The sequence below is a fragment of the Bos taurus genome, chromosome 2 (assembly GCF_002263795.3).
Source record: "Bos taurus isolate L1 Dominette 01449 registration number 42190680 breed Hereford chromosome 2, ARS-UCD2.0, whole genome shotgun sequence".
Taxonomy (NCBI): Eukaryota; Metazoa; Chordata; class Mammalia; order Artiodactyla; family Bovidae; genus Bos; species Bos taurus.
Window position 1 is genome coordinate 134,982,025 of NC_037329.1, and position 17,127 is coordinate 134,999,151.

At 58.1% G+C, this 17,127-nt stretch overlaps 1 protein-coding gene across 18 annotated transcripts in view; it reads right to left on the reverse strand.

The window, feature by feature from the left end:
* Positions 1-3,196: 3,196 nt before the first annotated feature.
* Positions 3,197-17,127, reverse strand: part of ARHGEF10L (Rho guanine nucleotide exchange factor 10 like) — a 169,735-nt gene continuing 155,804 nt past the window's right edge. For 17 of the 18 annotated variants that reach the window (XM_024975410.1, XM_024975361.2, XM_024975413.2 and 14 more), the window contains 3 exons: positions 13,533-13,707; positions 5,757-5,879; positions 3,197-4,367 (listed from right to left, as the gene is read on the reverse strand). In XM_024975410.1, the coding sequence (XP_024831178.1) occupies positions 3,829-4,367; positions 5,757-5,879; positions 13,533-13,707 (837 nt within the window). In that variant the 3' untranslated portion in view covers positions 3,197-3,828. 18 annotated transcript variants of the gene reach the window in all.

Below are 17,127 nucleotides of genomic sequence, written 5' to 3' on the forward strand. Positions count from 1 at the left end.
CAGATTCTTTACCTGCTAAGCCACAAGGGAAGTCCAAGAACACTGGAGTGGGTAGCCTATCCCTTCTCCAGGGGATCTTCCCAACCCGGGAATTGAATCGGGGTCTCCTGCACTGCAGGCGGATCCTTTACCCACTGAGCTCTCAGGGAAGAGTGAGTTTCTAATAAACACTGACTAAAAGGCACTCGGTTCCCAAGGCAGGGCTTGTTCACTCTCCCCTCGCTGGGACACAGAGAGATTAAGGCGCGTGTCTGACGCCACACGGCTAGTGCGTGGGGAAAGTGCAGGTGGAACTTTGTCTCCCAAGTTCTGCTCTTGGGGGCAGAGTCACCTGGTGGCTCAGAGTCTGGCTCTGGCGGCAGACAGTCCTCAGTCTTTGGCCTTGACACTTTCTGGGAAGCTGCTTAACTTCCCGGTGCCTCAGATCCCTTACCTGCAAAACGAGGCAAACAGAACAGCTTCTCAGAGCGCGGCTGTGAGGATGAGACGAGCGGGGGCACCCCGAGTGCTTGTGGTTATTATTACTCTGATCAGTATCTAAAGCCAGGGTCTCCTCTCCTATGCGAGGCACGTCCTCCTCGCGTCTCGGGAGCTGCTTCCTACTCCCCCGATTCCCCCCCGCTCTGTCGTCAGAGGCTTGCAAGATGAGCTGTTGACTGATATGATAATTTCACTCCAGTAGCGGAGTCAGTCAATTGCTCGGTGACGGATTTCACGGGCCCCACCACATCTCGCAGGTGCCCTTCTGCTGAGTGAGCTCCAGAGCTGGGATCTAACAGAACCGCAGAGCTCTCAGATGCTAACTCCTGCACAAGAGGAGGGACTCCTTGATATGAACAGCCTGCCTCAAGTCATCTGGAGTAAGGCTGAGTAGGATGACACAGGGATCATCACAGAGCTGCCGCGGGAGGGTCTTTCCAGCACTTTCCACGGACTTCGTGGAAATAAGTATTATTAACACCACTCGTCCTTGGCACTCCTGCAAGGTCTCGTCATCCCCATTTTAGAGATGAGGAAACTGAGACCTGGGGGTGAAGGGAAGCTCTGAAAGACACACATCGGGGCTTTGGCAAAGCTGGACGTGAGCACAGGTCTGCTAGATCTGAGGCTGCAGGTTTGTCCATCGTCCCAAGCAAACCCTACCTACAGTTACTGTCCCAGGAAAAGTCCTGTCCAGCTCTGCCTGAGAGCCCCACCCAGACAGGGCGTTCAATTAACTTGAGCAATGAGATGAAGACCTGATCTTTATCCCATTTGCACTTAGCAAGGCCCCTCCTCTCCCATTAGAGGCGGGCAGGACAGCAGTGAGCCTCCCTTTGATAGAAAATGGGAAACTGAGGCCCGGAGAAGGTGGGTGCGTCTGGACCAGATGCAGCTGGTCAGCGTCCAGGGTCAGGGTTCCTGCAGACACAGCTCCCCCTCCCGCTCCCTGGGACCCACAATGGACACCCACCCTCCAGAAATCAGACCACCCCCAGGCAGCCCGCTCCCGTGGGATGGCCTCCCACACTCCTCCGCACACCCTGCCCTCCCTCAGCCCTGCACACAGACACCCCGCCTGCCCTCCCTTTCCGCATGTCTTTCCTGGGGACAGTCACGGCTGTAGACCTGCTCACCTCTGTGGCTCCAGCAGCCAGCACGAGGCCTGAGAACCGCAGGGCTCGAGGGGCGTGTGAAAGGAGTGGACGAGGGAATGACTCCTCAGTGGGCGGGTCAGGACCCGGCTGAAATGTCCCCTCCTTGGCGGCTCTTGCCCTGGGTTCCCATAGACACTCACCGAGCCGTGTGACCCCACCTTGGGAGGTCTGCCTGCCCCCTCGGCTTCCCTCCTCCCCGCATGCCAGTGCTGCCACCGTTAAGTATGCAGGAGAGGACAGAAGCGTGGCTGGGGGTGGACAGACACATGGAGACAAGAGAGAGAGGGATGGGCGGATAGGCGGAGAGAACACTTCCCTTCTGGGTGGTGGGTTGGGTTTCGTTTTTTGTTTTTTTCCTGCAGGCAGCTCTAGAAACCCAAGAAAAGCCAAGAATTGGCCCGACCTGCCAATCCCACCCTCAGCATGGGCTCTGCTCCCGCCCCCTGGAACTCACCCCACCCTCCGTCACACCCTAGGCCCCTAGGTGTGTGAGAGCCCCCTAGGGGCTCTCAGGCCCCTCCCCGCAGAGCTCTATGGCCCACAGCAACAGCCCCAGAGCCCCACCCCCCACCCCTCCACACAGTGACGCTCTCATCTTTTTTTTCCTCCCAGGCTTTCCCAATCGATGCCTAGGCCTGTGCCTCCACACCATTCCAGAACTGGGGCCCAGTCTTTTCTTCCAGAAACATTCAGAAAAGAAGCTCCCAAGAGCCCCTCTCTAGCAGGAGAGGACTTTCTGGAGTGATGGAAACAGTCATATCTGTGCTGTCGAATGCAGTCGGCATAAAACCTCGTGTGTGCAGCACCTCAAGTCACACTAGAAATGTGGCTAATGGGACTGAAAAATAAAATAAAATCTGCTCTATTTCATTGTAATTAATTAAAAAACAGCTACATGAGGCCACCGGCGACTGCGCCAGACAGCACAGTTCTCTCACACTGCCTCGCCTCAGTCCTTCCTGCTGGTTCCAGAGCAACCTGGAACAGTGACAGCTGCTTTCCTTCCTTGTTGCTGTTCAGTCACTGACTCGTGTCCAGTTCTTTGAGACCCCATGGACTGCAGCGTGCCAGGCTCCTCTGTCCTTCACTATCTCCAGAGTTTGCTCAAACTCATGTTCACTGAGTCAAAGATACCACCCAACCATCTCACCCTCTGTTGCCCCCTTCGCTTGCCCTCAATCTTTCCGAGCATCAGGGTCTTTTCCAGTGAGTCGACTCTTCACATCAAGTGACCAAGTATTGGAACTTCAGCTTCAGCATCAGACCTTCCAGTGAATATCCAGGACCGATTTCCTTTAGGAGTGACTGGTTTGATCTCCTTGCAGTCCAATGAACTCTCAAGAGTCTCCTCCAACACCACAGTTCGAAAGCATCAATTCGTCAGTCCTCAACCTTCTTTATGGTCCAACTCTCACATCCATACATGACTACTGGCAAAAACATAGCTTTGACTATACGGACCTTTGTCAGTGAAGTGATGTTTCTGCTTTTTAATATGCTGTCTAGGTTACCACATATCAAACAAAACAAAATTAAAAAGCAACCCGCAACCCAAGTACTGACGTTATTCTTGCCTTTTATTCCAGCATCTCCCAGAGCTCCAATATGTACAACCTTCATTTATACACATATAATATACACCATATATACGTATTTATATATATTCACACACCAGCCCACACGCTCTCATACACTCACACGCACACACCCCTCCAGGAGGGTCGTGTGGCCGCCCTTGAGCCCCGCTTGGGCCCAGACAAGAGGCGCTGGGCTTGCCAGGCAGTCGTGAGGTTTTGTGTTTTTTTTTTTTTTTTTTGCTTTTAAAAAGAAGGTCATCTCCTCCGGAGGTGTCCTCCATCTCCCCAAACCCAAACCACTCCCCTAAACACTGAAATTGTTTTTTTCTTAAAAAGGAAGAGGTTTCCCTCTGCTCCGCTCAGGTACATGGCGGAGTTCCAGGCCCGTTCTCGTGGCCCCGTGCAAGCCCCTTGAGGGCGAGGCCACCCAGTGCTCCTGGGGACCCTGGACCCCCGAAAGGGCCCACTGCAGGCCGAGAGTCGGGCGGGCTGCAGACAGGCCCGCCGCCACGTGGCACGGGCGGGGCTACGGCGAGGCCTGGGCGGGGCTACGGCGAGGCCTGGGCGGGGCTACGGCGAGGCCTGGGCGGGGCTACGGCGAGGCCTGGGCGGGGCTACAGCGTCAAGGGCGCCTGCCAGATGAGGAGGGTGCTGTCCGTCTCCCCGCACGGGGCCGGCTTCCCAGGGCTGCCAGCGGCGCTGCCGAAGTTGCGGTAGCCGCGCCCTCCAGAGATGATGGCCACGGAGCAGATCTCCTTGCGGTGGGCGTCGCGGGCACAGGGCCGGTTGTGCACCCAGACGTCGGGGTCATCCACCATCTCGTAGATGGAGCCGTCCTCCTCACTGTGCTCCAGGGCCGAGCCGTCTGCAGGCTCCGGCTCCCGCACGGACAGCAGCGGGCCCGGGAGGTGGGAGGTGGAGCGCAGGCGGTACTGCAGGAGGATGCCCTTCTTGCGGATCAGCTCCCCGCCCACGTGGCTCGCGGGCACGGGAGCTGGCTCGGGAGCCGGCCCGTCCGGTTTGTCCTCCTCGGCCTGCTGCCCCTCGGCCTCCTCCTGGTCACTCCGCAGGATATCGGGGGCCAAGATGCTGGTGGCCACGGCCAGGAAGGCCACAGGCCCACAGTGCCCGTTGAGCGACACCATGCCTTTCCCTGCAGGAAGGGGGCAGAGAGAAGGGGCCCAAAGGCCCAGAGTTTTAAAGACCCATTGAGTCTGGAGGAGAAGGGGACGACAGAGGATGACATGGTCAGATGGCATCACCAACTCAACAGACATGAGTTTGAGTAAGCTCCGGGAGCTGGTGGTGGACATGGAGGCCTGGCGTGCTGCAGTGCATGGAGTTGCAAAGAGTCGGACATGACTGAGCAACTGAACTGAACTGAACTGAGTCTCTTGGAGAACTTCCTGGGTTTCATTTTTGGCTTATTTGGGTCACTGCCATCTATGTTGGCAGCTTCCCGTAAGGCCATGGGTCTGGAGGAGTGCTTGCCACGCTCCAGGGCTACTTCCTTTGGAAGAGTGGAGAAGGGGAACACAAGAGATCGTATAAACCACAAGGGGAGCCTTGGTGTGGAAGCACCTGCAGCTCCCTGCCTGGGCCATCCTCACGTCTCCATGCCTTTGACCCAGCCATCACCTCTGCCCAGAGAGCCTTTCACATCTGCCTGACTCAACACCTTGGCCTCGAGGCCCAGTTCAGCCCCTCCACAGGGCTCCCTTCTTGCCTTCACCCATGAGAGATGATCAGTCCTGTCTCTGCTCCGCTGACCCCAGGACGCCTGCCATCATAGCACCTGCTGCCCTGACTACACCACCCCGACCAGGCTGTCAGTATGTGGGGGAAGGGTCTCTGCCCAGCACATCCCTGCAACCCCAGGACAGATTCCGGGATGAGAAAAATGACCTAGTGATGAGACCAGGAAAGCAGTAAGTCCCGCAGTTTAGGAAGAGGGTCTTCTTGGGCAGAGAGGCTTGCGGTCCACCGGGGATTGGTCTCCCTCAGGCCGTCTCCCTCCCACTCCACTCAGCCCTCCCCTCCTACAGCAGCTGGAAGAGGCCACTTCATCATCCATCCCTCAGGGCAGAGGCAGAGAGGGGGCCCAGAGCTCTGGGGTCCTCCTGACCCTAGATCCCAGCACCGCATCAGGGCGGCCCCTCCTCTAACCCAGGAAACACAGTTGTATCTGGACCTCCGTCCCCGTGGGCCCTCAGTTACTTCTGCCTCTGGAGCTGGGACACGTGGAAGCTGCTGTGGCGACAGAGCGGGAGGCCAGCTGAACCTCTCCTGTTAGTCGAGTGTCTCGGCCAATAATAAACCATCTGGCCGACGTGCCTCCTGTGCCCATTGCCAGATGAAGTAACTGAGTCTCAGAAAGAAGACCTGCAAGGAGACTGCCGGGCCAGTGCTTTAATTCCACCAAGCCGCCAACAGTGACAGAGGACACCGGGGAATGAGCCCCTGTCCCCAGACCAGGAGAGTGCGCACCTGGCCACAAGACCCACCCTCCCCTGGCCACGTGCAGCTGACTCCCAGGTCTCACCTGTGATCTTAGGGATGCCTTCCAGCCGAGGCACCGGCAGCAGCACGATGACGCCCTGGTCGGTGCCCACCCAGAGCAGACCCTGGCAGATCAGGAGGCTGGTGACACACAGGTGCTTCTGGCCTGCAGAGGGAGAAGCCAGCGTGAGCAGCAGGTCCTCTTGGCGGCTGGCGGTGCACGGGGCCCCCAAAGCTGAGAGCATGGCTCCTTGGGCTGCTCTCCTGGGACAAGCAAGAAGCTGGACAGCCCTGGGATTAGGAGTGGGGCTTGGGAGGCTGACCTGGCTGGGGTCTGGCCCTGGGTCACCCAGCCTCCGTTCCCTCCTGTGTAAAGCGGGGCTGCCTTGGGGATACAATGAGGGAATGCCACAGTGCTGGCCCACGTCGGCTCTTGATGCAGTGGCCGGCTCACCTGGCATGAGGTGCAAGCTGAGGGCCCGCCCATGCCAGGGACATAACTGGCCAGCTGGGAAGTAGAGAGAGGCCTGGGGAGGTGCGGGTTGAGGGTGAAGCAGACAGTGCAGAAGGGATGTGTGGGGAGGGGTCTGGGCGAGCTGGCAGCCCCGTGGGTTCCAGCCTGGCCTTGACATCCTGCCCGCACGGGCCTTCCTCCGGCGGGGGCACAGATGCAGTCCCAGGCCCCGCGATAAATGGGCTCCCAGCACCGGGAACTAGTGTGTTTCTGACGCCGGTCCAGACTTGCAGACCAGTTCTTGTCGTCACCCCCTGGCTGGCTCTGCCTTTGAGGGGGAGCAGTGGCGGGGGAAGGTGGGTCCCTGTGCCCTTCCGGGGAGGAGGCGCAGTGTGGGCAGCACAGCCCGAGCCGAGAGCAGGGCGCCAGGCGCAGGCACCAGGTCCAAACCCCGGCTCGGCCACCTCCTGGCTCCACATCCTCAGGCCGGAAACAGAACCCCTCTGTGCCCGGGTTCCCTCACTGCACAACACGACGATGATGGCATTTCACAACCTCATCCTGAGGAGTAAATGAGCCAGTGGCTGTGAGTCACGTAATCCAGAGCCTGGCACAGGGCATGCGCGGGTGGGTGCCGGCCTCCATCGCTGCCGCTGTTGCTGACTATTCCGGGCAACGGGAAGGGGTGTGAGGCAGGCGCTGGGGGCCCATGCCTGCCCTCCCAAAGGGCTGTCTCACCTCCAGCCTGGATCCTTCTGCCCACTGACAGACCTAGTCTCTCCTCAAATTCCAAGTCACGCCACACCATGTGAAGTGATGCTCGGAACAGGGGGTTTTCAGGCTGGGCTTGTGTCAGCACCAGCAGGAGAGTGGACACCCGCAGGCTGACCCCAGAGGGGAGGCGCAAGCCCACATTTTCAGCAGGTTCCCAGGGACACCCAGGCTGCTGGCCCCGGGGCCACACTGTGAGAAGTACTGCCTTGCGGGTTCCAGAGCACTTCACACACCTGCCCCAGCCCGATGCAAGCCTGAAACAGCTGAGAGGTGAGCACGGCCTGGATGTGTGCCCATTTTCCAATGAGGATATTAAGGTCCAAAGAGGTCACCCAGCCGGTGAGTGCAGGGTGGGGTGGGGGGCAGAGCGCGAGTCTGTCACTTATTACAGCCTAATGCTTCTACACCGCCTCTCCGCTCTTTCTTCGCCCGTGCCTCATGGCAGGTAGGGCCTTGGCTCCCTGACCAGGGGTTGAACCTGCGGCCCCTGCACTGGAAGCACGGAGTCTTAACCTTTTGACCTCTAGGGAAATCCCTGCCTCTCTACGCTCGAGCAACTTGCCTGCGTTCCACACCTGCATGTGTATGGGCTTCCTCTGCAGAGTCTCAGAGCAGACTGGTGTGGCTCCCAGAAGGAGGGTTACTAACTGGGGTTCACACAGCATTACCTAACACACTGGTCTGATACCTTCACCACCCATTCACTCAGCACCCTGGCACATCCCCAGGACCTACTATGGGGGGGGGGGGGACACTGCATTTGGTGCTGGAGGCAGAGGGGAACCGCACAAAGTTCTGTTCCTAAGGAGCAAACATTCTGGAACTTTCTATGACAATGAACATGTTCTCTGCCCAGTTCAGTAGCCATCCGTCCCCTGTGGCTACTCACACCTGAAATGTGGAGTGGCACTGAGGACCGAGTCTGTAGTTTCACTTCGCTTCACTTTTAATGGAAGCTACCGTATTAATGGGGCTTTCCCTGGGGCTTAGACAGTAAAGAATCTGCCTGCAGCGCAGAAGACCTGGATTCGATCCCTGGGTCAAGAAGATCCCCTGGAGAAGGGAATGGCTCCCCACTCCAGTATTCTTGTCTGGAGAATCCCATGGACAAGAGGAACCTGGTGGGCTACAGTCCATGGGGTCGCAAAGAGTTAGACACAACTGAGCGACACTCTCACACACACACACACACACCGGTATTAATGCTGCCCTGGGAGGGGACGGAGGAAGGGGAAACACAAGCAAGGACTGTAGACACCAGGCAGAGATTCCAAGGGGGTGCTGAGGTAGACAGTAGGTGCGAGGAGTCTCAGGTTTCATGCCTCATTCTGCTTCCTGGGAGGATGGGGGGGCAGGAGCCAGGAGACCAGATCTGATGACAAGGGGAGGCAGCCACGCCAAGACCCAGGGGAAGCTCTGGAGACAACACGTGCAAAGGCCCGGTGATGGGAATGAGCCAGCGGCTCTGCGGAGGACGGAGCCAGCGTGGCGCAGGGACCAGGCGCCGTGAGATGACCGAGGGCGGGTCGGAGGGTGGCCGGGCTAAGGCGAGGGCGGGGACTGTTCACTCTGAGCACGACGAGGCGTAGCTGGCGGGTCTGAGCAGGGGAGCAGCGCACCCCGATCTTAGAGAAGCCTTTTGGTTACAACGTGACAGAGGGTGGGGTGGGGTGCAGCTAGCAGAGAGACGAGCAAGGCAGGAATGATGGGGTCCGAGGCGCGGTGGTGAGAGGGAGGTGGTGAGAACCAACACGCTGGACAGACAGGGGTGGGGAGGGGAGGAAGGACGGCTCCCAGGTCTTTTGTGTCCAGCAGCCAGGTGCAAGGCAGCGCAGCAGACAGCCCGGGATGGGAGGGGAGCAGGCTGGGGGGACGCCCAAGTTCAGGACTGGATGTCGTCTGAGACGCACATTAGACACCCAGGTGGAGCTGTCGGCAGGCAGTGGGATATGTGAGTCCAGCGACAGGATGCAGGTTCCACAGGTCACGTTCATGGAGTTGATTCCACGTGCAAATGCACCAGAGTGGGGGAAGAAGCCGGCACGTTGGGCTGTTTCACAGACAGCGTCTGGGTTGGGGGAGCTGGGACTCTTTTCCACCCCCGCACCAATTCAGAGAGTGTGGGCCCCCCACCACCAGGACCGGCTCCTGGGACGTCGGGTGCCCCAGCCCTCGGGACTCAGGAAGGAAGTGCAGGAGGCTCTGGCTGCGAGCCCCTCCATGTTCTCTTTGTGGCTCTGCTCAAGCTCTGGAATCCCTTGTGTTCTCTGTGACGTGCTGTTTGCCTCCCCAGATGTAAGCCTCCCGAGGGCAGCAGCTTATCTGTGTGTCAAACGGACTCCCCAGCACGTTGATCAAATGCCCTGGCCCCTGGCGGACACGTGCAGAGGATCAGCATGTTGATCAAATGCCCTGGCCCCTGGCGGACACGTGCAGAGGATCAGCACGTTGATCAAATGCCCTGGCCCCTGGCGGACACGTGCAGAGGATCTGCGAACTCAGATCCAGAGAACAACTAGTGATCGCCAGTGGGGAGAGCGAAGGCGGGGGTGGGCAGGAGAGAGGCGGGGTTAGCAGGAACGAACTGCTGGCCGCACACACACACACTGCAAAGCACACGGCACCGCACACGGAGCACAGCCGACGTTGCGCAGTAACTGGCGAAGGCGTGCGACCCTTCAAAACTGCGGGTCGCTGCGTTGCACACCTGCGGCTTCTGTAAGATTGCAGATCAGCTAAACCTCAATAAACACTTTATAAAAGGACCTGTGATTAATGAGAGGATGAACGAATGACAGCAGAGAAGGGAACAAGGACGTGGGCGCTGGCGTCTCCTACCAGCTGCGTGCATCGATGAGCCACTTTCTACCATCGCTCAATGTACATGCCCTGCTCAATTTTATGATTATTAGAAATTTTATATATGTATATAACACAGTGTATATAAACATACACACATATACCCACACACTATAATACATATACACACAGTTCAGCACACCTCTTAGCCCATAATATACAATCAATAAATGGAGGCTATTAGGAAAATGTGATTATTAAAAGGACCTAGACCCGAATGTTTTAAGATCAGCTCCATCAGAGCCAGAAATCCACGAAATAATCAAAGCCAAGAGAAGCAGCAGTGGCAGACGTCTCCCTCCTACACGCCTCCCTCCTACTCCAGGGCCCCGGGGACCTTAGGACCAGCAAGCGACCATTTCCTGATGCCCTTCCCTCCCTCGAGCCCCCCGGAGCACAGACACCCGGCAAATGAGAGGAAGGCAGCCAGAAACCGCAAGAGGTGCCAGAACGGAGAAATGACTTCATCTGCAGACCTCGTTCCGGGCCCTTCCTCCTCCCGCTTTGCCTTGAGGAAAAGAGCAAGGCACTTCACCAACAGTCCAAAAGGGGAAAAAAAAAGTCTAATGGTGGATAAATATTTTATCACAGAGACTTAATGCGGCAGTGCTCAACTCACCAAGCCATCTATCTGGAGATATACAACTTTAAAAAGCTCAGGCTCTCGGAGAACATTTTATTAATGACCTGTCTAGTTAAGAGGAGGAGGGAGTTTAGGTTCAAAACTGCATTAATACCAGTCGGGGAGGCGAGTGGAGGAAAAGGGTCCGGGGGAAGGAAGCGCGATGAATTTTTAACACGTCCTTAAAAAAGACCACACTTAAGAAGAGGAACAAATTCATTAGTAATTACACAATTATTTCATTTGGTGGTGTGGGGGGAGAAAAAAAAATACCTAAAAGCCTTTTAAAAATATCTCTAATAAAGAATTTAAGAATCCTGCTCTGCTCTCCCGCCAGGACACAGTGTGGGCTGGATTTGAAGGCCCCCTCCACCCAGGGCTGGCTCCTCTTGGGCTTGGGGCCTCCCGGCCAGCAGGGCCTGGGGCTGTAACACCTGTGGCTCCTGGTGTTAGGAAAGGCCAGGCCCGTGGGGAGGAGGCCCAGGGCTGTGACACCTGGAGACCCTGGGGCGCTGTCCTCACCGGCTCAGGTGAAGACCCGCACCTGCACTGAGAGGTGGGGCTGGAGCGCCTGGTCACACAGCTGGCAGGGCCTGTCTGACTCTGGGCTCCTATCTGGCCCCATGAGCTCAGCTCCGATCCCAGGCCCTTGCTGTTCAGACTGGGAAACAGAAGCTGGAGAAGCGGGAGGCCGCCCAGTTAGCCCGTGAGACGGCTGTGACCCAGGTCCGGGCTCTGGGCCCCTCAGCAGAGGGACCTGAAGCTGGTCGTTTAACCCCCAGGGACTCTGGTTACCTGTCTGCAGTCATCCTCACGATAACGATCGCCCTTTCTCCTGTAAGTGTCTTGAAAGCGTGTCAGTCACTCAGTCGTGTCTGCCTCTTTGCGACCCAATGGACTGTAGCCGGTCAGGCTCCTCTGTCCATGGAATTTCCCAGGCAAGAACACTGGAGTGGGTTGCCATTCCCTTCTCCAAGGGATCTTCCTGACCTTGGGATCGAAACCGGTCTCCTGTATTGCAGGCATATCTTTTACGGTCTGAGCCACCAGAGAAGTTCTTTTTTAAGGGTGACTAACTCCTAAGAACAAGTCAGTCACTGGACGTGAGGACGCGTTTTAAACCCGCGGGGAGGTGGCATATGTGCAGCAGGAGCTGCTGGTTTTCCGCCCACAGCAGGTCAGTCCACAAAGCCTGCCCCCGGCCGCTGGACACACTCGACTCTTCCTCTACTTTGCTCCACCACCCCCCCAGACTTTACTGAGAAGATGAAAAAGGCCCAGAAGGTTATCCATTTTTTCCCCATTGTTCCACTAATGTGAAATAATTTAGCTATCAGCGCAGATGTGGAAATACTTCTGTGATACTGAGAAATTTTTACTGTAATTAAAATAGATTTACCTCACGTAATGGCTAAACACTATGCGAGACAATGAAACTGAAGCTAAAAAATAAAAAAGGAGAGAAGGGAGGGAGGGAAGTAAAGAGGGAGGGAGAGAGGGAGGGCCCATGACCAAGGTCCCCCAAGCTCCTGCCCCACACCCTGGGGGGCAGGTTAGAAAGGCGTCTGTTTTCCTCATGGATGACCCAGGCCTAAGCAAGGCATCTTCCTGACAGTATTTACCCGGAGCCAGGAACCACTGCCCACGCCACAGAGGGACCAGAGGCTCCTCTAGGCAGAGAGACCTGCTGTGACCCCACAGTGGCCGAGCCGGGACCCTGGCCACTTCTGAAACCACCTCTCCCCCGTTACACGCAGCGAGACTCTGAACTGAGTCCAGCCTGACGTGACTCCCGGTCCTGTCTCTGGCCGTGCGACCACGGGACAGCCACTTTACCCTGCCGAACAAGCCTCAGCTTCTGCATCTGTAAAATGGGGACAGTGAGGTCCCGACTACGTAAAGCCCTTGGCTCCCAGCCCAGGGTAGGGCTCCTGGCGGAGTGCAGCCTCTGCGTCCCGCCACTGTTGCTGTTGACCGTGTTGTTGGTAAGCATCCCCTGCTACGGCCACCCGTCTGGACTCGAGGACTGGCCGGTGAAAGTGGCTGGGGGGGGGGGCAGGAGCAGGGTGGTCGCCGGGCAGCCTGTGTGGCGTGAGGGACCAGGCCGCTGGGGTGGAAGCCTGTGGCCTGAGGTGCTGCCTGGCATGACTGCCCTCTGCCCAGCCTCACCAGGCAGGAGCCCTGGCCCCCGGCTCAGCACATGCCACTCCCAGCCTCTGTGGTGGCCCTCTGCCGAGTCCCTGTCACCATCAGCTCCGGGCCAGCCCGCCACACCTGCTGTTTCCCTGGCCCTGGGGTCCTTCCCAGCTGCTGCCCCCAGCCCAGCCGGCATCCTCCCAGACCAGCTCCGGGTCAGTCTGTCTAGTGGAAACTCAGGGGCAAGTCAAGCTGAGGCCCGCTGGCCCTGAGGGCTGCTCTCAAGCTGGCTGGGGGCAGCGGTGGGCCCTGAGCACGCGTCCGTCCTGGCTCCCAGCATGGCTCACAGGGATCAGCTAAGGGCGAGGCCTGTGGCCAATTCCACGGAGGCCTCGGCAGACTCTGGGTGAGGGGAAGGGTGCAGGGCGCACCCAGATCGTAGCCCTCCCTGTGGGTCCCACAAACAGCCCTGCAGGGTGAAGCGCCGGCCCAGGCAGAGGACATCAGAGCCTTCACCCTCCCCTTGACCCACACCCTGATGGCAGACTCAGAGGGACCCCAGCCTTTCTTCAGAGACCTCTAAGGAAAGAGGTCCGTATTTGGCCTCTCTTTCCCTTTGCTCATTTTGAAGGGGATTTGAGGCAGAATTGGGTTTGAGGAGTGGCAGGTATAGGTGGGCTGGGCCTCCTGTCCGACATGGCGTGTTAGGCAACCTGGCTTGCGGGAGTCCCCGAGCTTGGAGCCTACCTCCGCGGGTGCCAGCCTGCTGTGCCGCGGGGACAGACAGAAGGGCTTCTGGAGGGCAGGCCTGGGTCGGAACCCTCAGCCAGCTGCTCACCCCGGGGGGCCCGGTTCTCATGGCCGACCAAAGGCTGCCTCGAGGTTCATGAGATGGGCTGGCCCAGCTTGGAGGCCGCCTCCCCTGTGTCTGTTCCCCTGTCCACAGCCCCCGACCCGGGACAGCAGGGTCTCACCTGGGAGCAGGAAGGTGGTCCTGGTGGCGATGTTGATCTCCTGCAGATGCTCCAGCGTCTCAGTGTGGAAGAGGCGGATGGAGGAGCCGGAGGAGAAGGCCATCCAGACGCCGCTGCCTGCCTTCACCATGTGCGTCACGCTCACGGCTTCATCCTGGTGCGCCTCGAAGCTTTGCTGCAGACAGAAGGAGTGCTGTCTGTGACGGGCCGGCCGGCCGGCCGAGCCTCTGGGGGCCAAGCTCACCCAACCCTGAACCGGGTCAGAGGGAGGGGACCTCAGGAGCTCTGGGCCAAGCTCACCCAACCCCGAACCGGGTCAGAGGGAGGGGACCTCAGGAGCTCTGGGCCAAGCTCACCCAACCCCGAACCGGGTCAGAGGGAGGGGACCTCAGGAGCTCTGGGCCAAGCTCACCCAACCCTGAACCGGGTCAGAGGGAGGGGACTCAGACGCTCCGGGCCAAGCTCATCCAACCCCGAACCGGGTCAGAGGGAGGGGACTCAGAAGCCCCAGGCCAAGCTCACCCAACCCTGAATCCAGGTCAGAGGGAGGGGATGCAGGAGCCCCGGGCCAAGCTCACCCACCTCTACCCGAACCTGGGTCAGAGGGAGGGGACCTCAGGAGCCCCGGGCCAAGCTCACCCAACCCTGAACCCAGGTCAGAGGGAGGGGACTCAGACGCCCCACACCGTGTGCTGGTAAACGCTTAACAACTGGCGGGTGAATCCTGGTGTGCTGTGTCTGTTGATTCCTGGGGTGTCAGTACTTCTAAGGTGGCCCAGCTCAGGCTACCCACGGGATAGCACTGAAGGAGGAAGAGGGAAAGACGAGCGCACGCCAGGCTCGACCGTGACACGAGAGAAGGACAGGGCGGCAAGTCTACAGAAGAGGAAGTGGCAGCTCACGCACATTATCTGAAGTTACAGAGGCACAGAAAGGAGAATCGAGGCTTACTAACCGTCCTACTGAAAAAGAGTCCCTTGGACAGCAAGGAGATCAAACCAGTCAATCCTAAAGGAAATCAACCCTCAATATTCATTAGATGGACTAAAGCTGAAGCTTCAATTCTTTGGCCACCTGATGTGAAGAACTGACTCATTTGAAAAGACCCTGATGCTGGGAAAGATTGAAGGCGGAGGAGAAGGGGACGACAGAGGATGAGGTGGTTGGATGGCATCACCGACTCAATGGACATGAGTCTCAGTGAACTCCGGGAGCTGGTGATGGACAGGGAGGCCTGGCGGGCTGCAGTTCATGGGGTCGCAAAGAGTCGGACACGACTGAGCGGCGCAGCAACAGCAACAAAGGCACCGAGGGAACAGAACGCTGGGGAAGGGGGGCGGGTGGTGCGAGCCAAGCCTCGTCTTCACTGCAGGGAGACAAGGCGTGCCCAAAACTTGACAGCTCCAGAGCAGTGGCGCAGACAATTAAGAGTCACAAGGGAAGTTCCTGATGGCTTAAACACAGGACAGGTGAAAGTATGTCAGGGAGCAGGACTGGAGATGGGGATGGGGGGTGGGAAGGGCCTTTGCAGATAAACCTTCCCATGCTATTTGATTTTCCTTTAAAATGAAGGATGAAAGTATATGAAAGTTTGATCTTAAAAAAATAACTCTTGCAAAGCAAGGAGATAAACACCCAGCTTCCCATCCAGCTCAGAAGAAAATCCAAGTTCCCTAGCTCAGCGTTTCAGGCCCAGCTCTGCCCCAACTCCCGCATTCCCTGTCCAACCAAAGCCCGGGCCCAAAGCATGCTCAGGACACACTCTGCAGCCACATCACTGCTCTCGCGATGGCCTGCCTGCAACGGGCATCACCCACTGCCCTGCTGGGAACAGCTTTGCAGCACCTGAAGACCTGGCCTCCACGAGGCCCACCCCAGGCACCCTTGCACTGGCCTTCTGCCTGCCACCTTCCAGCCCGGCGACATCTATTCCACTCTGGCCACGCTTGGCTCTCTCCTACTCTGGTCCATGGACTCCAAGGACAGACACTGAGCCTCAGGCCCTTCGGCGTGCCCGGCAGACGCCTCAGCACACGGTAAAATTTGATCAAAGAGCAAATGGATGGATGCTTGAAATCCAGCTACAATACTGGGTTGTTACTTAAACATCAACAACCCCCAGCAGAGCAGACTAGACAGATGCCTGACCACTGGGGACAGTCAGGTGGCTCTGGCACATCCACCCAGTGGACCGTCCATCTACTCAACATCGTGTTATCGTCTAGATACTAGGTGATGAACATAGAAAAGCGAGAATGTCATAGCAGTTATTATAAAAAGAAACAAAAAGGGCCATCTCCAAAACCAGGGGAGGGGGAGGGGCGGGGAGGGAAGGGGGCAGGGAGGGAGGGGGGAGGGGCGGGGAGGGAAGGGGGCAGGGAGGGAGAGGGGAGGGGAGGGGAGGGAGGGGGAGGGGAGGGAAGGGGGACGGGCAGTGAAGCCTGCACAGTGAGGATTATTCCAGGGCAGAACATGGTGACTTTCCTCCTTTCTGTTTTTTCCATTTTTTTTTTTTCTATAAAGAACAGATTTGGGTGGAAGCCCATGACCCTAGGAGATGCGGGCTAGAACACGGGCGTGGAATCAGACCTGCCGCTAAATCTCCTTTCCTCAGTAACCTCCCAGGCTGGCGCCTCCATCTCCCCATTTGTAGGTGGAGATTGTCACAAGGGTTATAGGGACTTCTGGGTGTTCTTAATACAGCCTCCTTCGTGCAGCAGATGTTCTGGAGACCCTACGATATGCCTGGCAGGGGTTTAGATGCTGGGAATACGGTGGTGAACGATAACCAAGGAGCCCACACACTTAAGACAAAGGTTACTCCCAATAGTGATAACCACTGCACAGAAAAATACTGAGAGCCCACTAAGATTGGGTGGCCAGGGACAATCTCTCTAGGAAGTAGCATTTATCAAATGTAAAGGAATCAGCCCTGGGATACGGGGTAGGGGAGAGAACCCGCTGGGCAAAGGACGCAGCAAGTACAGAAGCCCTGCGGCAGGAATGAACTTGCCGAGTTACTGGGTCTGTTGGGAGCGCTGCAGCAAGACGGAGGTGGGAGAGGCAGGCGGGGCCGGGTCACGCCAGGCAGCCCTGAGGACCCTGGTGGACCGATTGAAGTGAGGGCGGGGCCCGGCCTGCTAAGCGACCAGCTCAGGTTCACCTCGGGAAGAAGCTCGGTTTGAGAGCTATGTGGCGGCAGGCAGGAATTCTGGGCCTCGCATGGGCTCAGCGAGTGAGAAACGGCAATAAGGCTCTCTGTTTCTTCTGCCGCAATCACCCCAACCCTCGCTCAGCCCCAGGTCCGTCCCGGCTCAGACCACCAGAGGCTTCCCGCCACGATAAAGAAGCTGGGGCAGGGGGTCTCCACCAGGGAGCCAGGGGGAGCCAGGCCGGTGAGCTCGGTGCGCACCCCGATGAGGACGCGGGGCCCCGGCGGGCAGGACTGCGAGCTGGCCAACGAGATGGCGCTCTCTGAGCCCGGCCCCGATGGCAGGACTCTGCAGCCAGGTGGGGAGGCCGGGCGGGCTGGGGTCACAGCAAAGTCCAGGGTCCTGACGGGGGTCTGAGGGCAAAAGCTGCAGCTCCTCTGAGG